Source organism: Psilocybe cubensis, chromosome 5, assembly GCF_017499595.1.
Source record: "Psilocybe cubensis strain MGC-MH-2018 chromosome 5, whole genome shotgun sequence".
Classification (NCBI taxonomy): domain Eukaryota; kingdom Fungi; phylum Basidiomycota; class Agaricomycetes; order Agaricales; family Agrocybaceae; genus Psilocybe; species Psilocybe cubensis.
In genome coordinates this window covers 2,755,587-2,779,827 of record NC_063003.1, presented here as the reverse complement: position 1 = coordinate 2,779,827, position 24,241 = coordinate 2,755,587, and the positions used below count along the sequence as shown (strand labels likewise).

At 45.5% G+C, this 24,241-nt stretch overlaps 7 protein-coding genes across 7 annotated transcripts; 5 read left to right on the top strand and 2 right to left on the bottom strand.

Moving 5' to 3' along the window:
- Window positions 1-293: 293 nt before the first annotated feature.
- JR316_0006327 (GATOR complex protein WDR24) lies at window positions 294-4,488 on the bottom strand (the record flags this gene model as incomplete). The annotated part of the gene is made up of 12 exons (XM_047892076.1): window positions 294-621; window positions 678-924; window positions 968-1,064; window positions 1,116-2,408; window positions 2,466-2,667; window positions 2,713-2,902; window positions 2,957-3,365; window positions 3,419-3,620; window positions 3,667-3,904; window positions 3,951-4,034; window positions 4,082-4,246; window positions 4,299-4,488. The coding sequence occupies 12 exons, from the start codon at window positions 4,486-4,488 to the stop codon at window positions 294-296; spliced, it is 3,645 nt and encodes a 1,214-aa protein (XP_047749425.1).
- Window positions 4,489-5,279: 791 nt separating this feature from the next.
- On the bottom strand, window positions 5,280-6,172 carry JR316_0006326 (uncharacterized protein; the record flags this gene model as incomplete). The annotated part of the gene is made up of 6 exons (XM_047892075.1): window positions 5,280-5,337; window positions 5,526-5,605; window positions 5,767-5,798; window positions 5,852-5,903; window positions 5,959-6,031; window positions 6,084-6,172. 6 exons carry the CDS (start codon window positions 6,170-6,172, stop codon window positions 5,280-5,282), a joined length of 384 nt encoding a protein of 127 aa, XP_047749424.1.
- Window positions 6,173-8,687: 2,515 nt separating this feature from the next.
- JR316_0006325 (uncharacterized protein) lies at window positions 8,688-9,633 on the top strand (the record flags this gene model as incomplete). The annotated part of the gene is made up of 2 exons (XM_047892074.1): window positions 8,688-8,963; window positions 9,022-9,633. The coding sequence occupies 2 exons, from the start codon at window positions 8,688-8,690 to the stop codon at window positions 9,631-9,633; spliced, it is 888 nt and encodes a 295-aa protein (XP_047749423.1).
- Window positions 9,634-11,326: 1,693 nt separating this feature from the next.
- Window positions 11,327-13,615, top strand: JR316_0006324 (putative secreted lipase; the record flags this gene model as incomplete). Its single annotated transcript, XM_047892073.1, has 10 exons — window positions 11,327-11,534; window positions 11,592-11,823; window positions 11,900-12,126; window positions 12,183-12,220; window positions 12,280-12,462; window positions 12,526-12,557; window positions 12,613-12,796; window positions 12,861-13,106; window positions 13,270-13,328; window positions 13,384-13,615. 10 exons carry the CDS (start codon window positions 11,327-11,329, stop codon window positions 13,613-13,615), a joined length of 1,641 nt encoding a protein of 546 aa, XP_047749422.1.
- A 778-nt stretch (window positions 13,616-14,393) lies between these two features.
- On the top strand, window positions 14,394-20,006 carry JR316_0006323 (putative secreted lipase; the record flags this gene model as incomplete). The annotated part of the gene is made up of 18 exons (XM_047892072.1): window positions 14,394-14,580; window positions 14,639-14,822; window positions 14,875-14,937; window positions 14,992-15,155; window positions 15,210-15,247; window positions 15,300-15,511; window positions 15,623-15,806; window positions 15,860-16,055; window positions 16,110-16,201; window positions 16,223-16,281; window positions 16,334-16,636; window positions 16,964-17,055; window positions 17,114-18,373; window positions 18,424-18,641; window positions 18,702-19,105; window positions 19,166-19,340; window positions 19,440-19,865; window positions 19,977-20,006. The coding sequence occupies 18 exons, from the start codon at window positions 14,394-14,396 to the stop codon at window positions 20,004-20,006; spliced, it is 4,287 nt and encodes a 1,428-aa protein (XP_047749421.1).
- A 250-nt stretch (window positions 20,007-20,256) lies between these two features.
- JR316_0006322 (uncharacterized protein) lies at window positions 20,257-21,090 on the top strand (the record flags this gene model as incomplete). Its single annotated transcript, XM_047892071.1, has 2 exons — window positions 20,257-20,321; window positions 20,382-21,090. 2 exons carry the CDS (start codon window positions 20,257-20,259, stop codon window positions 21,088-21,090), a joined length of 774 nt encoding a protein of 257 aa, XP_047749420.1.
- A 1,026-nt stretch (window positions 21,091-22,116) lies between these two features.
- JR316_0006321 (Major facilitator-type transporter psiT2) lies at window positions 22,117-24,088 on the top strand (the record flags this gene model as incomplete). The annotated part of the gene is made up of 10 exons (XM_047892070.1): window positions 22,117-22,269; window positions 22,334-22,399; window positions 22,452-22,612; window positions 22,664-22,686; window positions 22,741-22,765; window positions 22,824-22,863; window positions 22,920-22,961; window positions 23,022-23,721; window positions 23,780-23,853; window positions 23,915-24,088. 10 exons carry the CDS (start codon window positions 22,117-22,119, stop codon window positions 24,086-24,088), a joined length of 1,458 nt encoding a protein of 485 aa, XP_047749419.1.
- Between the last annotated feature and the right edge of the window lie 153 nt (window positions 24,089-24,241).

Genomic DNA, 24,241 nt, shown 5'->3' with positions numbered 1-24,241 from the left:
CCGCTTTCAGACGACAATGCATGACGTCTGGTATTCAAAGGGCATCTCATTCAATGGGAGAAAAAATATAGTCCGACGGACGCTGGGGCATCAGGGCCACTCATGACATCAATTTGTGCGGGGATTCAGACTCCATAGATGTTCTACGTATCCAAAATGTGGGGGAATGTCAAAAAGCACTAACAAGTAAAACATTTTGAAATAAAACATACAATGAGGATATACATATGACTGATACGATGCGGTGGGTAAACGAAAACGAAAGAAATCCCGAATGCGATGGGTACAAATAGCTAGGGCAATTCTTCCCATTCTTTATTTGCAGCCCAGCAAAAATGGCCACATCCGGCGGCACATGGGTGGCCTGCAAGTGATTTTGGATGGTGGGGTTGTTCAGGGCTAGGTATACCTGACGTATCTGCGGTGGATCCTGCATCATCCTCAACGGATGTCGACGCAATACGTACAGATGCCCTTCCACGACTGGAATCGCTGGCCGGGACAAAAGAAGAAGGAAGGTCCACCATGGGCTGTTGAAGGTAGTACTGGCGGTAACATGCTTGATGGCCACCATGGTGGCACACAGAACACTGGAAGAGGAGCGCACGAACCGGGAGACGACTGAATGATGTGCACATAAGGTATAACTCATTGATGGACAATGTAGTAAGACTGACCATATAGAGCACATAACCACAGATGATTTACAGCCCAGGCAAAAGGAGAATGCACCCTGGTTAATTACTCTGCCACTGAAGCTACCAGCCGGAACGAGCAGAGGTTTCCGACATTTACCGCACGACGTGTAAATCGTCGTCCCCATTAACGTGGGTTTGCGAATATCTTCGTGGTCGCAGTACTTGCGAAGATATGCAGCGCATGTATGCAATCGGAGACGCGTAAGAATCTCTGTGCGGTGTTTAGCTTTTCAATATTTTGTCCGAGGTGAGGAATACGCAAAACCAACCAATATACGAGTCTAAGAAGCGTCTCACTCTTGACCTTGGGATATGCAGTTCTTCTGGGGCAACGAGTGCCAGCATGGCACACATTTGCACATCTCCCTATGACAATATCATTCAACAGATACTCGAAAAATCATATGAAATACTTACTTCTTCAGCAAATTGTTCTAATGCCCGCTCCAATGCTTTTAATGTCGTCGCTTTGAACCTGTTATCGTCGAGCTTGATTATCTCTATCCTCCGTTCAGTCATCTGAATGTCAACATCTGTCTGAGCGGGAATGTCAACTACTCTGACAGCAGGGGTACTTGGTTTAGTCGAGTTCGCAATCATTTCAGATACCGTTGTCGATTTATGACGGTGGTGACCAGTTTTTGGATCCTGTGCAGGATTCACAGGGGGTCCCTGGCGATGTACAGAATTGCTATCTTCTTGATCTCTTGCGGGTGCATCGGGACCGGTAACTGTACGTATGCTACTCCGAGAATTTTGACGGGATAAAGGTCGGGGTGGAGGAGCAGCAAGAGAAGCAACGGTGGAACTCCTACTCCTCGATTTATAGTGATTTGAACCGCGACGAGTAGCCTTGACAGACTTTGAGCGCGTATCTGGTGAACTCGAGCCATGCGAGTCACTATCAGTTGATGACTGAGGTGATGGTGAGTATGCATCATCTTCATGATCCGTTCCTCCATCGTCCTCGTCCTCTGTCCAAGCCTGGTGCCCTGCAATTCTCGATAGTGGACTTGGTGTGGGAATGTTTCGAGGTGCTGTCTGTGTTTGCTCTGAACGACTGGTATTAACTCCTTCTCCGTCACTGGAGTTAGCTGCAGCTGTTTCCTCCCCTTCAGGGTCTTCTTCACTTCCCGACGAATCAGAATCATCCAGAACACCCTCTCCCACATGCCGTAGACTAGGTGTGCTTCGATCACCAGGGCTGCTAGCTGTGATAGCAAGCGAGGGAGGAATCGAAGGTCGCCTAAGCATTGAAGGATGAGGTACTGAACTTGAATCAATGGATTCTCGTCTGCCAAAAAATGATGCTCTGCGAGGTGTCACTGGAGGTAGCGACAGGGGAATATGGCGAGGGGAAGAGGATGTAGATGAGGTAGGTGTCAATCTACGCGAGGTTGAGGAGGATGGGGTGTGACTTGATACCCTAGATAACGAACCACTAGTGGATCTCCTAGCAGGACTGATTCTTTGAGGAATCGAGGGTGATAATTCCGCAGATTTGTTTGTAGAAGATGTGGGAAACGAGTAGCCGGTCAGATTTGTTGAGATACTTGGGGAGAGCTGTGTGGTAGGAGCCGGGGGATCAGTGGGTATCGTTGGTGGCGAAGGCGGTGGTGTAGGTGGATGAGCGGGGATATACTCAGCCAACGATGCTCCTAATAGAAGCCAAATTTGTGCGGCGGCTTCGTGGCCAGCGCCAAAGGCCACCTAGGTGCAATGCGTGATTAATTACCAACATGTCAACAATTAAAGAGATTCACATACACCAGCGTTGTAGGCACATATATCTTTCCTCGTCCTACCTTCGAATAGATATCTCCTGGCCAATGTAGTAAATGTTTCTAGATCGGTATCTGTAAAGTCGCTAAATGTTCCAATCGTTTGTGTTGATTGTTTAAATGTGGGATCGCCTAGCGCCTTAGTAGACGGTTTGGGGAGATCAACAACATTCTTGCGTTCAGGATGTCTGTGGAAGGGTTAGTAATTTTTAAAAGACATCCCCGAAACTTACATATCATCATAAGGGACTTCCCATCTATCAGCCTTGTCAACTACGAAAGCCATAGATCCCGTAGCCTCCCAAGTAGTAGCAACACGAGGTATAGCATCAATAGGTTTTGTGGCGTCGCGTAAATCGATTTGGGAGAACGACCCGCTTGTGTGTTGTGCCCAAATAGCATGTGAGTCGCCAAAGGTAATGTCTGATAGGAGTCTTATGAATGATTATGGTAGTTGAAGGAAATGTTGATGATTACCTGTGACGCCACCTTCGACAGCAGACCCCCTCACTGACCATTTAGCTAGCCATCCCCTACGAGCATCCCAGATCTCAACAGCGTCTCCCACAGACGGTATAGATGACGATGCTTTGACATCTGTCTGCACGCCCATTTTGTCTTTCGATGGATAAATGCTCTCCGGAAGAGCGCCTCGCATAATATGGTCTAACCCATGCCCACTCCCAGTTCTTGTGAGAAGACCAGATGATCCGGCATTTGAGGAATCAACTGAGGAGGTGGCGAACTCAGTTGTTGAAACGACAGCAATTTCGCATTCATAGCCAGGTCTCCATGCCAGGCGACGGACCGCAAACGAGGGGTGAAGGGTGTAGGTGGGCTTGTGAGGTATATGTGTGCTTGCACCTGGAGACGTTAGATCCCATACCTGCATATGGATAGTTAAATATAAAAATGAAACTGTAGACGCCCGGGACAGACCTTGACGCATCGATCGAGCCCGCCGCTCACCAACCAGCCTAACCCGGTGGATCCTGGATCCCCTTGGCCTGTGATACCTACAGCCGATGTTCCTTGAGGTCCTGCGCCAGCAGCAGAGCACCAGTCCAATGCCGTGACTGAAGCGGTATGAGCTACAGGCAGCTTGTCAAGCAAACCCCGCTGACCCATACGCAAATCCCACCTGTAAGGATATAAGCGTGGATCAAACTTTTTTGAACCTTTCATACCGATATATGCTCCCATTATCGAGTCCAGCTATGGCTTGCAAAGGTTGCCAGAGACTTGGCGAAAAAACGAGACTGCGAACAGACGTCGGGTGATGTACTCTCATTATAGACTTGGACAAGTCGCGTATGTCCCAGACGCGCATATGTCCATCAGCAGATCCAGTTATACAGTAATGGTGCACGACATGCGACACGGACATCTTATGGATAGAACGGATATGGTCCTTCGTCCTCCTCTCTGAACGTAATCAGCCATTGGCTTTTAATAAATTGAACACACGAACCATATTTTGTAACACCAGATTTGTTTAGATCCCATAGGATCAGCTCACCATTACGAGCACTGGTAAGAATCTTGTTGTTGAACTCTGACTTGCATATCAGAAACGACTTGGGCACTACTGAGAACACTTACGGCCATGTCCCCAAGCAACGTCGGTACTTGCACTGTCAATCTTCAACCCACTTGTATCCCAGAAATTGCGCGACGCGTCGATACGATGGCCTCCACGACCCACCGAGAACTTGTGGTCAGGGTTATTACTCTCCGATGGTTCAGACACTCGCAATATTCTCAAGGCTGCAGAAGACCGCTTTGAATTAAGAATATCAACAACAAGGATATCGCGTACATTCTTTCCCGGTAACAGCGCATCTCATTCCATCCTCACTCTTGGCTATAGAACCTCCTCCGGGTGGTGTAACACGCCCTAGACGAACGTTGCGAGAGCTGCCTTGATATCCATGACCACGAGAATCTGAGTAAAGCTCAAATGGATTGAGAAACGTCTTGATACTCAATTGAGGAGCCGACGTGGTCATGAAGATAGCCGTCGCCGACACCTAGTCGTTCGGTCGTCGTCGGTCGTCGTCGTGCCCAACGGCGAGCACAGAGAACACGGGCAATCACCGAAACAAACACAATCACGTGATAGGTGATAAATGAAGAGGGTTCGAGCCCTGGCTGGCACAACCCGAATATCTGAATTTTCATGCTTTATTACACTGTACAGATTTGAGCGAGATTGATTGAGTTAGTATATGCTCTGCAGAATTTTAACCATGTCTTATGCTGGCGTTTGATTTAGAGCTCGAGCATTGCTTGCCAGCCTGTCTGACTTTCCATTGCCGCCACAGTGCCACCAAATCAACACTTGATGGAACGCTGGCAGCGGGTATGTATCTGGAGCTTCTGCGAGCATCTCGGAGCATACAACCTTCTCGAAGTAGTGTTTGATCCAAAGTTGAGTGTACAAGACCGCAAATGATTCTTTGAGGTCTACCCGCGTGTCTCTTGCGCAGACGTGCACTCTGTCAATTTTGAAGGTGGCAATCTGATAATAGCAACAGTCGCGATAAAGATGCGCAATTAGACCACGGGGTATTCCTGAGTGTTCCAAAAGTATTCTCTTCATCCATTTCGGGATTTTCCGTGTTCATATAGACATGATAAACGGAATGATATGAAAGATGTGATTGAGAACTGGAAAGTCATAACTCTATGCCGACGATATGAAGGTGGAAGTTGTTTGTCACAAGGTGCAACACGACAAGTAAACGTACATCCGGATGAAAAAAATACGGGTCTAGAAGTCGATTCATTTCTAATGGTTCTATCCAAAGTTCCAGAAGTATAATTTGAGCATCTTTGTAGTCTGCTCCCCCGTATACCTACACTAAGATGAGAATCATGAGGATTTACGAGTGCTTTCCTCCTCCGATGAATAATTCAGGGAGTGAGAGATATCTCTACCAAGTCGTACCACGATCAACGAGCAAAACGTAACCCAGACGCTGGAGAACTCAGAGGTCAGCAAAAATCAAGGTTTAGCAAGCTAGATACAAGTCAAAAAGCTTACATGTTCGGAGCGACCCAAAATTTAAGGATTTCAGATGGTTTATTCAGCTCCGATCGTGAACATCCTCCGCAAAAGTATTCCTGCAAAATCCAAATCAAGGTCTTTAGCAGCGTCAAACTGGCGCCTGAGAAACCAAAGAGTGGCGCCATATTTCTTGGGACAATGTAAACAGTATATAGATATGTGAGCTGAGAGATTACAGCATGAGTATAATCGACGGGAAGATGAAGGTAATGCTTACATTTAGAGACGTTTCAATCAGATTTGATATTGCTAGAGGAGGTTATAAGGACATTGGCATTAGACATGACGGGTGTGAGGAGCACCTGCTGCAGGTGCGAATCCCGCCTTTTCGTGATATCCTTTGACGCTGTAAACCTGCCATACTTGTATCAGCATAATGCATGACGACATAGAATAGAGAAGAACCTACAGTATCTATGCGTTCGTACATGTCAAATCCGCTCCAAAACCACCTCAAATCTCCCCCTTCCATGGATCGTGGACTAACAATTAAAAATTTACAAAAAAGCATCCGCTCCCAAGAGATTGACTTACCGCATAAGAACATAGCTTGCGTCCCACAGAATGATTGGGGCAGTGATTAGAAACCACAGAGAGATCCATGTATATCTTCGAGGGGCCATCGCAGAACGTCTAGGCTCTGCTAGGTCAGATGAGAGCGGGAGAGGGAATCTGTACAGGAGAGGAAAGGGAAGAAAATACGTGGAGAGTCGATTAAACAGGGTTGATGTGAGGATTTTGTAGCCGATAATATTGGGTCTTCTAGTGCTGATTCAAGATGTTGTATATATAAGCTACAGGCGGTGCCAAATGGGACTCAGTTACCATTTACATCATGGAGATGTATTGAGCCGCGCGGTGATTAAGTGACATTATGCCTAGAGTAGGGCACCAGTCTTGTACAACCTATACGGACCATTGTGCTTGTTTAGGCGAACCGATCAACCTTTACATACCACCATCATATTTGACCTTAGGAATCCCTCTGTGAGCTTTCAAAATGGTGGGAGTTATTTCGGTCGTATAACTTGAAAGGTTCTAGCCCCCATTCATTAACATTAATGGCAGCTTGTCTTTTGTCTTTTGGCAGATAAGACCGAAGGTATCATAATGCCGATTACTGGTTAGGCACATGTCGTGGATAGATCCGATTGGGGGGAAGGGGGACATTCTACAATCATTCCACCAAGAACCCACCATTTTTGTCTTCATTTCCCGCTAGGTCATCCGTGAGCACAGTCTGCATGTGATCCATCTTGATTGAAGCGCCTGCATCAGTTCTTGGGCGCTAACAGATATTGCTAAAGATTCCTCAAATATATCAAAGACGTCTCTCTTTGAGTTATTTTTATGCGCTATGGTTGAATATAGCTTTCATCCAACGCTTTTACTACACAAATAACTGGCGATAACAAACTCCTTTGAAAATGGGTTCTGAAATCCCACCCATTTCCCAGCGTTTGGGTTGATCAGGGGTTTCAAGTTCTCGTTATTACATGTTTTTTTAGAACACAGAGGTTCCTATGTCTGTAGATTTGCACCAACTCACCTATTGTGCCTGTTTCTCGGTTCACAACGTAGCACGACTAGGGAAAAGGGTAAAGTGACACCAAGCTCTGCTGAAAAAGACATCATTCTTTCCTAGATATTATAGATCCGTGAATTAATCTGAAGTGCGATATCGAAAGCTTTGGATTCTTATTGATAGCTTCAGTCGATTTCTTCCCAAATCATGATTTTATCTACGGTAAGATAAATGGAATCCTGATGGAAGTAAGTCATAAATTATTCATTTCAAACTCAAAACAGCCTTTAGTGAAGGTGCATTCTACACAAGATGTCTCCTTCAGGCACTAAGGTGCATCTCACTGTAGATGTCGATCATCTTCACAGGGGTCTCTCGATGCCACCTGAAAAATAATTATTCCAAGTGACTACCAGGGCTTGTGCTACCCAATCTATGGGTTGGTAATAAGACGTTATTAAACTCGAATTTCAGAACATTCTCGACGAAATTCTCATTTACAATACCGATCAACTTTGTAAAAGAGTAAATCATAGTGGAACATTAGACAGCCATGCCAGCCAAACGGATTCGGGGATTTTCATACTCTGGCTTTGACTGTCTGATAAGAAAAATTCCATCTCCACCCGTGACAATCCACATGGTGTTGTAGTGCACTAACCATGCATTTTTGTTATAATTAACTTGACAGCTAAATACTGGAAGCTTGTTTATGCACTAGCCTACGAGAAAACAGCTGCTGAAGGTTATCAGATCAATTATGCAAACGAGCCAAAATTTGTGGATACATCTCTTCCAGAATTCATACAGGCGACGCGACGCGACGTCGGCAGTTCTAAATAAGGGTTGACACGTGACGTAGACATACGCGTCATCAAGGGCCTAGGCCAGTCTCGACCAAAAAGTTGTGGGGCTTTCCTAATGCGTACTGTTCCAGATTGCTCACAGCTCATAAAAAGTGCTATTCGGGTTGTTTTTACACCCCCACATGCTCATCTCCCCCACCGAATACATGTTGAGCTCGTCGTTCGCGACGACGAGCTCACTAGATCCTCCGTGACAATAACGGCACCCCAATACCTAATTCGACCTGAAATGGACGTCCGGTGACCTCTGTGATCTGGCCTGCCGAGCGAATCCGAGCGAATCCCGCGGTTGGGCTTTTGTGCTTTCGTTGGCCTGGGATCTTATGCTCGTTTAGAGAGTGCAGCTACGAGGGTCTAGGCATTGAGCATGGGCGATGAATATGACAGGCATACAAGGTGTGATGAGGTTCTAGGGTTGCCAGTTGAGTCAGCTTTTGAGTTTTCCCAAAGCTTCTCAGTAGTTGTGTTTCTTATCATGGGGTCTTTTGTTCTTCAAGAGTGATGTATCTGGTTGTTTTGATGCTCTTCATGACCGTCAGCTCTACCAGTACTGACTGGGTTCAGGAGGGAGTTTTGAATGGATTGATTGCTCTGCTTCTACCTTTACCTAGGGTCAAAAGGCTGACCAAATGTACAACTATATGCGCTGTTTCATTACACCTCTGCATCGTTTTCCCCATTCCAACCGTTGGCACGCCAATTCCCTTGTTATCGTCCTTTATGCGATTCACAACCACGTGGTGATCGATGGAGAACTTTCTAGCACGTGCTACGCTGTCTTCTGGACTTCGACAACCCGGCCGAGCAGCTGCTAGTTTTTCAAACCTGATTCGCTGTCCTCGAGCAACCACTACTCGAGAAATGGCGACTTTAGAGAGTGCTCATGTCCCGGAAAGCGATTTGGATGCAGCAGTCGATGGGAAGGAGCTGCAAATGGCCGGAGATGGGAAGGAATTGCCGACAGTGGAGCCAAACGTCATTGATACCGTCCCTTCTGACTCTGTCAATTCTGAAAAACTCAAAGTGCGTGCATTTGTTCTTTTTTTTCTTGGTCTTCTCCCTCATCGTCCTGCTACCCCAGTCTGACATCGTGCTCGATCCTGAACCCTCGGTGGCATCTCCATCTCCTCCTGCATCCGCACGTTCATCTCCTGGTCGCCTTTCAATCATGCCTGGCCTTACAGATTTATCTGACTTAATTCTCCACTCTCCATCGCAAATTGTGGGGACGCCATATGTTACCAACTCAACGCGATTTGAATACCCATTCCCTGATACAAGCTCCAGCCCTGCATCTGGATCACCTCCAATGACCAGTGTTTTTCCGTCGCCTGTGCCTTCAGGAAGCTCATTTCCAGCGATATCTGCATCACCTTCCTCCTCCCAGATATCCTCACAGACGCTATCATACCCGTTGTCCTCCCCCGATGCGCCAACCTACAATAGTGCCCACCCGAAACTAAAGGCATCAGCTAATCCTCCCATTCCGCCGAGTCTCGCCAAGAAGCGCACGAGATGGAGCTTAAATTTGATGGGACGGCGTAAGAGCAGTTCTGCGGGGAGCCAATCAAGCTCAACAAGCGCCACTAGCGACGGGTCCTCTATGCCTACGATTGACGGCCTTCTCGCTCAACAACAACAAACGAATGCTCTGGCTTCATTGGAGTCCCCACGCAAAGAAGGGGACCAGTGACATTGATGAAGATTATTCTTGATGGACAAGACGCTGCCGCGACATGTTTACATCTGCCGGTCCTAGCACGCTGTTTATTCCTCCATTGCGTATCCTTTTCCCTTCTAATCCGACTTCTCCGACATACATTTCGAAAATTTTACATCGAACTCACGAGGTCACATTATATCACGAAACAGACTGAACGACCGGTTACACTCTTTTCCGCTATCGTTGTTGGCACATATCGATCAGCAAGTTACAAGCACCAATCAATCGACTTGGCATTCAAATAATTCCCTTCGTATTTCTGTTCGTGCCCCACATCTTTGTTCTGTCGCTTCTTTTTTTAGGGATTTTGGTCGTCATTTTTTTTCGGCGAGGCATTGATGACGCCATGCTTGACGCGAAATACACCTCTACTCGATCCGATGTTACGACTGACTCATCGGTTATCTACAACATTGGATCGATTGCGTGTGCGTGGGTCGATTCTGGTGTTTAGGTGGTCAATTCGAATCGGAATTCTATGTTGTGCAATCGCCCGGGCTTTTATATTGCATCATTACGACGGTTTCGATTCGCGTTTTTCTTCTCTCGAAGAAAGGATCATCCATGACACCTAATCCTTCTTTTGTCCTGCTTTTCGTATCGTTTCTATATCGTCTCACGATATTTCGTTCTATTCTATTCATACGTGCATAACTTGACGTTCTCCCTTGGGTCTTGGTTTAAATTTTATTAACATACATATATCATCGAGTTTCTGTTTTTGTTTTTTTGGTTTCTTTGGGTGTTCTATAAATCTCTCTTTTTTTTTGCTTGGTTGTTTAGGGTTTTTACTTGACGTTTTTGTATACATACACGGGTTTATGAAACGTCGTTGGTTATATTTAATATATCGCTATGATTTGAAGAAAGTAGTTGTGTCTTCGTAGGTGGATGACTGAAATCTTCAGTGTCAAAATCGTAATCGACCTTGGAAATAGCTACTACAAAAACAATGTACTTCTTCCAACTTGCGTTTTCAGATTTATATCGAACCTGAAGGGAACTGAGACCTTCGCAAGTTCCCTTCATGTTCGATAAAAATCTGAAAACGCAAGCATGGTTATCAAGAACGCAAGGCGACACCGACATTCTGAACAGCTTACGATTTTGACACTGAAGGATAATAGGGGCGTCGCGCGAACAAATCACGTGCTTTCAAAGTTTCCCGAGTTTCAGCGCTGTTCCTGTTGTTTTCTTGACTTCGATGTTGCTTCAACGAAAGCCTACATTTTTGGGTTTAGACAGAGAAGAACATACAAATCTATGAACTTCTTTACTACCGCACTTCAAGGCACAAGGTCTTACTATGATGCAACCAGGACCAGGCCAGTTTGGTACGCTGGCACCAATTTAAGCTTGTAGCGTTTTGCGCTCGTTCAAAGGCACCCAAGGTTCTTCCAAGCTTTTAAGTTTAGTTATATGCACCAAGCTGATCATGAGCCACTTTATTAGTAGCGTATAGCTTTCATCTTCTGTTGATCTTGTGGTGCCCTTTGGAATTGCGTCGATCATCAAGTCGGACCGTCCAACTTGTTCTGGCTTTCATGGCTCTTCTCAAAACATTCATATATATCATGATGACTTGAAGCTGCAGTGAGGACATCTCGTATTCTCTTAGCCAACCTCGTTTGAACTTCGGCTGGACGCGTAACAAGGAGCCAAAATGAAGTTCCAGTCACAATTTTCTATCTCAATTATAGCTGGATTTCTCTTTCTCCGCACCGCAGCTCTTAGTGTGGGCAAAACTGCGACTTTGTCTTCCGTTGTCGATCTTGGGTATGCACAGTATCAGGGGAGACTCGTCCAGGATCCAGTATCAAACGCGACACACACCCAATTCCTAGGTGTTAGATATGCCGCGCCTCCCACAGGTACATCCATATAGAGTCTACTTCTGAGCTTTATTCACGCGAGATATGGTTCCATAGGCACAGGGCGGTTCGCACCGCCTGCACCGCCATCCTTCACAGCTGGTGTACAGCAGGCCAGTGCCGCTGCTCCCACATGTCTAGCGGGAAGCCAGGGCCACGCACCGAGTACGCCGTTCCGGCTTGCGGTCGGACAAATGCAAACGGCCCTCTTACGGCCCGTTGAGGAACGACAAAAGCGGGCCGAGGACATCTCTCTCGCGGCTCCTTCTGAAGACTGTCTCTTCCTCAAGTGCGTTCTTCTTTTTTTATTTATTTTTTCTCCGTCGGATGTAGATCCGTTTGCTGACATGTCTGTACCTGGGCAGTGTGTGGGTGCCGGGAAATCTTGGGGAAAAAGAGAACCTCCCTGTGGTGTTCTTCATTCATGGTGGTGGGTACGTTGAGGGAAGCGCGTCTGCTTTGGATGGGAATGACATACTGCGGGAGTCGGGCGAAGCTGCTATTGCTGTGCTTATACAGTATCGATTAGGCCTGTTCGGGTTCTTGCCCGGGCAGAAGGTGAAGGATGGAGGTGCTTTGAACGCCGGGCTTTGTGAGTTTTTTTTTCATCTCCTATTTGGCGTGTTGTAATTTTCACACCTTTCATAGTGGATCAACAGTTTGCATTGCAGTGGGTGCAGCAACATGTATGTGGACGCCGTTATGTTTTCCAATGCGCTATGCCTCATACGTTTTCGATATATAGATATCCAAATTCGGAGGGGACCCACAAAAGGTGACTATATGGGGACAGTCGGCGGGTGCAGGGTCGGTTTTGCAGCAAGTGATTGCCAATGGTGGAAAGACGGACCCACCGCTCTTCAGGGCAGCTATGACAAGCTCGACGTTTTTGCCATCACAGTACAAATACAATGATCGCATCCCAGAGGTACGTAAAAGACAAGGTTTCGTATATTGGACTGGGTGCGGTGCTGACATATGCCATTTCAAGACTCTTTATCGTGAGGTGGTGACGCAGACCAAGTAGGTTGCCTTTCTTTCGTGGATCGAATTTCTCAATGAAATATGTTGGTTCAAGCTGCTCATCAGCAGCTGATACTTTAGACTGCCTTCGGAATGTCGATGTGAGTATTCTGGAGACGGCCAACACAGTCATCAACAACAATGGTTTCTTTGGAACATTCGTATTTGTTCCAGTCGTCGATGGCACCTTCATTACGGACCGCCCAACCCAACTTCTGAAACAAGGGAAAGTAAATGGGGTACGGCACGCTGAACATTGGTTTTTGCATGAATGGTCATATGCTAACTTTCAACTTGCTTTAGAAAATCCTATTCTCGAACACCAACACCTTCGAAGGACAGACATTCGTTAACCAAAGCACAGCGGATACAGTCCAAGTTGTAGATTACGTGTCACAGCTATTCCCGGAACTCGGAAGCAAAGAAGTACATGCTGCTGCTGCGCAATATGCAGGCCTCGGGACCAACATAGCTCAAGTTGTTTCGATTATGGGCGAATGTATGTTTTTTTTTTCGCTGTACCCCTTTTTTATTTATATTTTATGTGTTGTGCCAACTCAACTGCGGAGCGCGCTGACTACTTATTTGTTCATATGTAGCTATTTTTATCTGCCCCACTTACTACCTTCTTCGTGGGTTTGGAGGAGAAGCTTACAAGGCAAGCTAACTTGTTCTTTCAGAAGGTCCGGGCTCACAAAATTGCGGTTTATAGTCTGAATTTGCTATTCCGCCTGGAACCCATGCTAGCGATGTCGTGTATTATTTTGGAAAGTTAGTGGAGCTACAAGCTTGATATCAGAATATCAACAATCTGATCATCTTCCAGTGGTGCGACTCCTCCGTTTTCGAACCCGGATTTTGATAGGGAGTTTTCTGAATCCTTCTTCAATTTTGCGTTGGCGCTGGACGTAAACGTGAAGTGGGACAAAGATAATAAAGCTCCTTTTTGGCCGCTATGGAAAGCGGGAAATGAGATGCTTTTCAACGAGACGGAGGCGGGCGGCGCTGATATCAGGGTCATAAAAACGTCGGACGCGCTTCTGAGACGATGCGAGTGAGCTTTCTGTCACTTTGTTAGTTTCCCTTCTAGTATTAATTGACACACCTGCCTAGATTTTGGGCGAGCGTTAGTGCTGCTACTGGCCAGTAAAATCTCATCGATGAAGCAGGTTCTCATTCATTTGTAATCAATTCTGAATAAAAATCAAGCCAATTGATTTACTCAGAAGAGATCAACTCTTCACGCGACTTGTCTCCGCCTACGTTAAGAATGAATACCGTCTATAATTCACTCTAACTTCCTACTAAACGCAAGGCTCCAAACCATGATGCTGACAAACCATTCCAGGTGTTTCAACTCCCACAAACATCACTGGTGAGAATTGTAACATATGTTTGAACTTCTTTACTAACAAAAATATAATTATAGAGGCTACTTGCACCGTGAGCGACACGAGATCGCATTTTTTTCACCACGCCAGTTAGACATAGACCTATTGTATGTTGTCGGAGTTTAGGAAGAACGGATCATGACGCATGTCAGGTATTGACTTACCCTTTTCTATGCCTTTTTAGAAGCTCGACACTTTTATGCGAGGTACTTGACTGAGTGTATTCTCTGATCAGGCTTCATTCTCCCTAATCATGTGGATCTTTAGGAATTATCCAGTTGCGAAGATATCATCAGATCCATGATGAGGAATTGAGCTTGTACCGGCTTCTACTCATTTATAAATCGACCAACGTGAAGTTCCAGTTGCACCACACATATCTTACTCCCCATTTTGCTTTGTTGTTTTTCTCGTTTCAATTTAGCACGGGGCTCTACTTGCCACCATGAAATACGCGACAACACTTGCAGGGATTCTGGCCCTCGCATTACAGTCATATTCACTGGCAGTCGGTGCACCCCCCATCATTGATCTGGGATACGCACAGTACCAAGGAACAGTTGTGCAAGACAAAGTGACAAATGCCACCCATACTCAATTCTTAGGGATCAGATATGCTGCTCCTCCCACCGGTGAGCTGTGATGAACTCGCCATGGGTGGCACAAGTTGATAAGATGAGCTATAAATAGGCGCTGCCCGCTTTCAGGCCCCTGCATTACCCGCCACAACACCCGGTGTTCAACAAGCAAATGCCCAACCTCCGGAATGTTTCCAGGCAAATTCGGGAGTCGCATCGACGACGCCCTTCCGTATCGGGAAAAATGCTGCGAGAGCAGCCGACGCTGGACCATCGGAGGACTGTCTTTTCTTAAAGTACGTTGTCTTTAAGGGAGATACCGCTGTTTGTTCTTACAATCATTTACAGTGTCTTTTTGCCTGGAAACCTTGGAGAAAAGAAAAAACTGCCCGTCGTGTTTTGGATCCACGGGTAAGCATTTGAACAAGAGCTATCGGTGTTATTTTTCTTACCAGCTCTTTGTAGAGGTGGTTATATCGAAGGCAGTGCTTCTGGATTTGACGGGAATGATCTCATTCGCGCCTCTGGAGAGAATGTCATCGCCGTCGTTATTCAATATAGGTTGGGTGTGTTTGGATTCCTCCCTGGACAGAAAGTGAAAGACGGAGGTGCTCTGAACGCTGGATTGCGTGAGTTCTCCTGCATTGTGCTAGTTTCTTTTGATTAAAATTTCGTGTTTAAAGTGGACCAACAATTCGCATTACAATGGGTCCAGAAGCATGTGAGTCCTGCCTCATCTACATGGAGCTTCAAAAATTCATTAATTTTGGCAGATCCGAAAATTCGGTGGAGATCCTAAAAAAGTAACCATCTGGGGAGAATCGGCTGGCGCTGGGTCTGTGTTGCAGCATGTTGTCGCTAATGGAGGGAAAACCCGTCCAGCCCTCTTCCGAGCAGCGATGACTAGTTCAACATTCTTGCCATCTCAATACAAGTTTAATGATCGCATTCCGGAGGCAAGTATCAGATTCAAAAAATGCAGCGAGTGCTAACTTAGTTCAATGCAGACTTTGTTCAACGAAACTGTGTCGCAAACCAAGTGAGAGAACACTACTTTTTTTTTTTGCTGGGATCAGTTAACTCAATGCTTCTCTAGCTGTGCCTCTGCAGCAGACGCGTTGGAGTGCCTCCGACAAGTCGATGTTAACACATTGCAAAATGCTAACGCTGCTATTAACTTGAGTGGATTCTTCGGGACCTTTGTTTTCGTTCCCGTCATCGACGGAACGTTCAGTACCGACAGACCAACAGTCCTGTTAAAAGAGGGTAAGGTCAATGGGGTACGTCGATCAAACATTTCTGATTCATGGGTGACGTTGACACGAAAGCGTAGCAAATTATCTTATCAGTAACGAACACTTTTGAGGGCGTCGCCTTTGTCAACCAGGCTACAGCAAATACAGTCCAAGTTGCAGACTATGCTTCTCAGCTGTTCCCCAACTTTACACCTCAGCAGGCCCAGGCTGTGGCAGCGCAATACGCTGGCTTGGGTACCAACATTTTCCAAGTAAATGCCATCATGGGTGAATGTATGCTATCATTTAGACATATACTGATGGAATAAACACTAATCATTACTTTAGCAATCTTCATCTGCCCCACATACTTCCTTCTTCGTGCTTTCGGAGGCGCTGGATTCAAGGCAAGCATCCAAACCCCCAGTCTGAAGGCTATGGTAACCTAATGATTTGTGCAGGGTGAATTCGCTATCCCACCTGGAAGTCATGGAGAGGACGTTGGATTCTACTTTAACAAGTATGTTTCAAAAATAAAGCTGTCTGCATCTGGATACTCATGATCTTCCCAGTGGCGGACTTCCTTCTGCTTTCCGAAATCAGCAATTTGTCACAGCCTTTTCGGAAAGCTTCCAAAACTTTGTGATCTCCCTCAACACAAACACTAAAACGGATAGCTCCAACATTACACCATCATGGCCGCTATGGAATGGGTCAAATGAAATGCTTTTCAACAAGACTGCTGCCGGCGCTGTAGATATTAGAGAAATCCAAACATCGACTGCGCTGCTGAGCCGCTGCGAGTATGTCATTATTCTCTTCAATCTTTCCTGTGTTCAACTTATTAATCATCGATTCTTAGTTTCTGGGAGACTGTGAGCGCTGCCGCTGCTCAATAAACATAGGAAAAGTGATTTGCAGGTTCGCAATGGAGGATATTTTTTTCTTCAGTAAGAGTAACTAGCAGTGGCTTAAATGTCTCTGTTACATTTCCATGATAAAATAAACCAAATTTTCACCTGGATTATCATACTGCCCATTGATCATCTTGAAGTCTATTATTAATTGCTAAACCAACAGCGTGAGAACTTGTTCGACGCTCGAGCGGAAACTGCACTGCCTCGAGACGGAGACCTGTACATTGGTCGTGCGTTATGATACGGACAGGTGTTATCTGTATCTTAACAGGACAGGATTCACAGTCACTCGGAGGACATAGCTATGTTCGCCAATTCAAGCAACTTGGTAATAACTGGAGGAACCTACACACAGGTGGCAAATTTGCCAGGACAAGGTGAGTTGTTGAGTCATGGAGTGATATCGACAAATTTTCAAGTCTTAACATCTACCAGAGTTTTTCACATTGCATTCGCACATAGCATCTGGAGCCCTTCACGACTCTGGAGAGCGTTTCAATCCACCACGCTGCCACCCAGAGACCCGAAGAGCTCTGCTCTCCGAAATCGTGGATTGGGTCAGACAAACAAATAGAGAAACCGTCATCATGTGGCTCTACGGCTCGATTGGGTCTGGGAAGTCTGCACTGGCACAGTCATTAGCAGAGAAATACCAAGACCTTGGGCTATTAGCAGCAACCTTCTTTTTTGCCAGACTGTCGGCTGAGCGATGTCACGAAAGGCGTCTCTCACCCACAATTTCTTATCAACTGGCTATATCCGTTCCGGAGACTCGCTCGCACATTGAACATGTCATTCATGGTGATCCATCCGTGTTTGATCGAGCATTCCAAACACAGTACCAGAAATTGGTCGTCAATCCACTTTCCTTAATCGAAACAGCTCAGGTTAGGCCAAAGCTTGTCATTATTGACGGCCTCGATGAATGCCTGGACCCAAAGGCTCAGCGTTACATCTTAGACGTAATCAGCCAGGAATTTCACAGACGGCCGTATCTCCCTCTACTATACTTCATTACCAGCCGCGTCGAGGATCATATTCGTACAGGGTTTACTAGTGGACTACTGCAACGCATATCTAAGCAGGTTTCTTTGCAAGATTATCTTGGCTCCCATGATGATATTCGTATTTTTATCCAGAAGCAGTTCGAGCAGATTAAAAGGGATCATCCTTTGCGATTCCTTATTCCTTCTACATGGCCAGCTGAAGATACTGTAGAGACCTTGGTTCGAAAGTCATCGGGCCAGTTTGCATACGCTGCGACAGTTGTTCAATACGTGAGTTCTATTCATCATCGCCCTCCGCATAGGTTAGACGCGATACTGGGCCTCTCTGATCATGTTCGTGACCCACCGTTTGCTGGTCTTGATTCATTATATGGACATGTTTTTTCTTTAATTCCTTACCAAGATGGTGCCCGTCGCATCTTGAGCGTGGTTATTCTCGTGGATCTGAAAATGCCTCCCAGTTTAGTGGAGCAATTTCTGAGCTTGGAAGCTGGCGATGTTCAGCTACACATGAGTGGACTGTCCTCCATTATCGACTTTAGGGAGCATCATATGCCAATGAAGATGCTAAATGATTCGTTTGGCGATTTTCTACTGGATCCAACTCGATCAGGGGACATGTACATCGATTCAGGGAAAGCGCACGCAGACCTCGCAACTGCTTGTCTTCTGCATCTTGAAAAGCTTGGTGAGTTTTCTATGCTCCCTTTAATTTATTGGCTTATAGCATCAATCAAGAGGTTCCAATTCTCATCGACTACGCGTGTTACAATCTCGAACGACATCTTGATTTGGCGGCCGGCACAGTTCAGCTACACGAAGCCATTTGTCGCTTTCGGCTCAGCGAGTTCATGACGCGCTCTAAAGCTCTCTGTACACAGCAGGGGGTGCTCATGACATTGGAGGATATATGGTACTTTATACCATCATTCCTTGATTGCGTGCAAAATTCTATAGTATGTCGCTCTCCGTGATATTGATACCCGCAAGATACCCGTTAACGTTTTACATTCTAGATTTTCGACGACGCTATTGACATATATAACTACCACTTGAAGATCTTCGACGAGTATCTGGAATCCGAGTTCGACAAGTACATTGGGGATGGTAGATTGCAAGACATGGTGACAATGCTTACCATTTGCCACTCTCCTGTTACTGTACCAGATTTGGAATCCGTGCCGTATTTCAAGGATTCTATTCTGGATCTCAATGAATCTCTGGACCATCTCATTCAAATCGACGAGAGCGCCCTCAACATCCGGCACATGGTACGGAGGCACGGTCAGTCAGAGCCATACATTGAAATACTATGTCAATACCTAGAGGACGAAGGACGATCCGGTAGGCATTTTATCGATGGAGATAAATACGCAAGGGCTGCCCTTAGGTTCTCGAAAAGAATCAGTGGTTTATTGAAGTAAGCATGAAACATCCCATATCTTGACTCTTATCGTCTAAATGAATAAATTTTCTACAGAAACCCCCGCGATGACCAAGACGCTCGGTTTTTAATCTGGAGTCTCGAGTGCACGCCCCCTCTTCTTCTTCACGCCAATCATCACGAGGAACTAGAGACATGTCTCAAAGGCGCTCTTATAGACATCACTGCACCGCCATTGCATTTTTCTTTCTACCCCACACTCGTTCGGATGGTAAACGAAGCACGCATTGCGTACTTAATCTTCAGTTCATTGAAGGTGCAATATTGTGTTTATATATCATTTTGAGTAAAAGCATTGAATCTTTCTCAGCCGCATGCATCCCAACCTCGTTGCGGACACTCTGCACATTTGAGCCTTGTCCCTCAAGGTCTAAGGATTCAATGCCAATCAGAGTCACAGGACAAAATGGTACGCACCGATCGCGAACAGGATGAACTTGACGCCTACCTCATCAATCCTATCACGGCGTTATACAACAAAGAGATATGCTGCTGCTCAAATTTACTTACAAAATATTATTTTCGCCATCAACTTTCCAACCGCAACGTTCATCACGAAGCCGTCAGATCACGTGGAAAGGCCAGTGTCATTGTACATGTAGAGGATCCATTTCCGGAAATAATTTCCTCAATTGGACAAAACGCCGGAGGCGCTGAAGTCTCTGGTGGCGGAGTCATTAAAATCATCACTTACCGAATTTGGAGAAGTCTTGTCGGTAGTCAGCAGGATTTCTTTGTGAGTTTTTCATGTATATGCAGATTTCCAGAAAATTATGTCCATAGCAGACCGCGTATGGCGGTGTTTGTGGCCCATTTAAACGTGAATCTAGGCTCATTCCATTTATAGGACTTAACACAACCGTTGGAAAGTCGGTAGCCATGACAAAATTGAAATCGATAGTTGGGCCACTACCCATTGCGTTATGAGTTCGTAGGCCACAAGAGAGTTCGGTATTATCGCCGGAGATCATTCTCCTAGCCACCATTGGGCCACACTTTAAGTTGTTTTCATTGTCTTCCCAATGTTATGACAAAAATGTTTTTGCGATTGAATGGGGTAATTCTAGTATATATAAACCAACGTGCCAGTGTGCCATATCCTTCAGAATTGACCTCCATTTTTCGCAATGCCTGCGTCCAATGATCGTGACAGGATTTTTCAATCCATCAGAGACGAGATACGGGCTATGAGGTATGCTTTTAGTTCTTCAAGCTACTAAAAGAGCACGCTAATTAATAACTCTACCCGTAGTCCCAGTGCGCGTCGTAGCTTGATCGAAAGCTGCATCTCTAGCAAAACAATATTCACCCCTTTGCTATTAGACGACTATACGACCGAAGCTCCCAGTGTACCTTCATCTCAGCCAAACGAAACTCCACCGAATGTTAATCCACAGCAACAGGAGAAAGAAAATGGATATACAGTTAGAGAGACCGACAGAAGGGCGCAATTTGCTACAACCTCAGTGCTTGGTACCATAACTAATATGGAGGATAGCGAACGCCTCGCACTGCTGGACGACGTTCTTTTGAACCAGATAGACGAACGCAATCCACTGAAGCGAAAACTAGAAGACGAGCAGGACACAGCTGTGTCTTTATATCTCGAAAGACTCTCTAAAACGACGCGAAGCAAGGGCCGTATTGTCGACTGTGTAGCGGAGCCCGACACTCAGTGGAAGGAAGTGAGGTGTGATCCATCTGACCGTAATTTGCTCGCGAAACAAAAGATTCGGAGAATCGTGCACACAAAATATCCAACGTTGAAGGAGTACGTGTGCATAAGGTGTGGAAAGGTTGCCGCTGAAAGGATTCACGATATGATCAAGCATGTTGCCGTTCATTCACCAGGAAAGTTTCACTGTGTCAATCACGGATGCTCTTGTGGCAGGACAGGGGCTTTTAATCGCGAGTCTGCTTTACGCAGACATCTCGCTACGATAGCCGCCAAGAGCTCTTAGGAAAAAATTGGAGATATAGTAGCAGTTTAGGATACAGTGATAGTATGAGGCAGCAGTAACAAGACAATTACAAATTATAAGAAAATGGGCGCCATGATTCAAGTAGAACTTCGGAGACTTGGTCACCACGAATATCTCACCCTTTACTCGGATTTAATTCTTTTCCCTGCCAATACTTCTATTTCTCCCACTCACATACTTTATTCATCTCGCAGGATTCCATTCGAACGATTTTAGCTTATAAGAAAATGGGCGCCATGATTCAAGTAGAACTTCGGAGATTTGATTTTGATTGGTATAATCGCAAAAATTATAAGAGTACGTGAAAGCCTGAACGAACAGAAAGAAAGAAATTTGTTGATTTCGTGATTTTGGAATGCTGCAGATCGCGTGAAGACTTCGCGTTCCAGTCGCGTTCTGAATACTGGCGCGCGATTCAGAGTCATGTGTGTCTGTCACACAGTCACTCTCTGTTCATCGTGACAACAACGGTAATTCCTCCTTGCTCAGGAGTTAACAGCCTCAAAGTAGAAACAATTCTAAATCTTCTCTTTCTTGTGCTTATTGTCAACTTGCAACTCTTATTAATACTATTACTCGAATCAAAGTCAATATACTATGCGTTTTGGTGAGTTGACATATCAAAGTGCAACGTAGTGATTGAACTGGCTGGCAGCCTTGGCCACTGATTCAGAGTTCAATAGGCCAAATGGATATCTTCATTTCTACTACGCTGATAACCCAAATATAACTGTTGCTGTCGGGATTAAGCCTCCCGTCGAATTCCCCACTTTAGTCATAAATCTGCCTTCATGGACACTGAAGGAAGCCCCGAGGAACTCAGACACGCGATTACGTCGCTCAGCTACTAGGCGACACTATTTTCACATCAGATATTGAATCGGCAAACTGTCCGAGTTCTGTTATGATGTTCTCGATGCCAAACTAACGGTCAGAACGGTCCGTCCATTCACTGTATAAAGCTGGACAGTCCTCTGTTTAATCATTATTCCCCTCAGGCATTCAATGCAACGTACTGTCGATGAAGAAACCCCTCTTCTGGCGGAGTCAACCACCAAGCAATCAACCCCTCTACCTTGGCCTCAGTTCTCTATTCTGCTTGTGCTCCAACTCGCAGAACCACTGACTTCCAATGTCATATCCCCCTTTACTCCTCAGGTATTGGTCGTCGGTGCATCCCTGCGATAAGTTTTCAATTCAATATTCATACCTTTTTATGAAGCTGGTGCGCGACCTGGGGGTAACTCAAGGAGTGGAAAGCCGAGTGGGATATTACGTCGGTTTACTGGTAAGCCTGGCGCATTTGCGAGTTCTATTTTTTCTTATGGTTATCGGAATAGCAATCTCTGTTTTTTGTGGCAGAGGCGTGTACAGTTCTATATTGGAGCCGTACCTCAGACCAAATTGGCCGAAAGCCCGTTATCATGTCAGGGTTGCTAGGACTGTCGCTTTCTATGTATTGCTTCGGACTTTCAAAAACTTTCTGGGGTTTGGTCCTAAGGTACGCTCACAAACAATGCGATTCAAGCAACTATCCTAACGTGCCATGTAGTCGAAGTATGAGTGGTGCTTTGAGTGAGCTCACATTTCTCTACGTCTGTCAATTTGAGTTTCATTAATTTTATGTAGACGGGAATATTGGTGTTATGAAAAGGTTGGTAGATGCCCCGTCATATAATCTCAATGTATCTCCATCACTTACATCTACATAGTATGGTTGTGGAGATAACCGATTCAACCAATATATCTAAAGTAAAATGACATCTTTCTATAATATTGGATATCTGACATTTTAGTTTATCGTTTAGGCATATGCGTTTATGCCTCTTGCCTGGAATACAGGTGGAACAGTAAGTCAGGAATTGTGTTTGAACTCTTTCTACACATTCATATCTATCAATACTAAATAGTTAGGACCGATGATTGGAGGATGGCTTGTTCAACCAGTCAAACGATTCCCAAAAGTATTCGGTGGCAACCTTTTTCTGCAAGAATACCCCTATTTTTTGCCATGCGCAGTGTCAGCGACATTTTCGCTGATTGCTTTTGTTGTGACCTTCTTCTTTCTCAACGAAACCCTCCCGTGTCCCATCCCCATGAGGCGATACTTCGGTATATCAACACTGCAACCGACTGTCGATAAATGGTCTACTTCAGCGTCCAATAACAAAATAGCGCATTCCGGTAACAAACAGTCAAAATTCGAGTCGCGACTTCCGATTAGATCCCTTTTCACACCACGCGTTATTATTGCCGCTGGGAACTATGCCTCTGTATCGCTCGTAGATATTTCATTTCGCACCATCCAACCTATCTTCTTCTCAACTCCTCGCCATCTTGGTGGATTAGGCTTGCCTCCGTCCACAATTGGGATCATATTGGCTTGTTTTGGACTGCTAAACGGATCTGCACAAGTTCTCTTCTTTGCTCGCGTGAGCAATCGCTGGGGACCGAGGAACGTATTCTTGTGGGGTTTGGTGCTTGCAATACCAGCACTGGCAACATTTCCTTGTATCAGCTACCTCTCAAGGACGCAGGGTTATACCACTACCCTCTGGGTTATAGTTGGATTGCAGATCGTTCTGTCCATTGGTTTATGCTTTTGTTTCGGTTCGAATCTTTCATACTCTTTACCAGGAAACCTGATCATCTGAACCCGACATGATAGGCGCGGTTTTCATTTTCATCGCCAGCGCGTCACCTAACCGGGCCTCAATAGGAGCTACCAATGGGATCAGTCAGGTCTGTTATCCTTTATAGAAGCATTTCATAACCACTGAAGGGTATACACGTTATTAACTAGATGATGGTGAGCGTTGTGCGGGCAATCGGGCCTGCTGCGGCGAGTTCGTTATTCTCCCTCTCGCTTGACAAGCATTACCTGGGTGGTTTTCTTGTCTATTATGTCCTCATCGCGCTCGTGGGAATAGCGCTTTACATAGGATCGATGCTTCCGCGACAGGTTTGGACAGATTAACCTTGATATATTCGAGGGCATATTTTTAAAAACTTTCGGTTTTACGGCGCCAACACACCTAGAGGAGGATGGGATTAACCGGGCATTGAACATTGTATACCCAAAACTTCAGACATATGGAGGATAGTAAAATGGGATGAATTTGAATTTTGA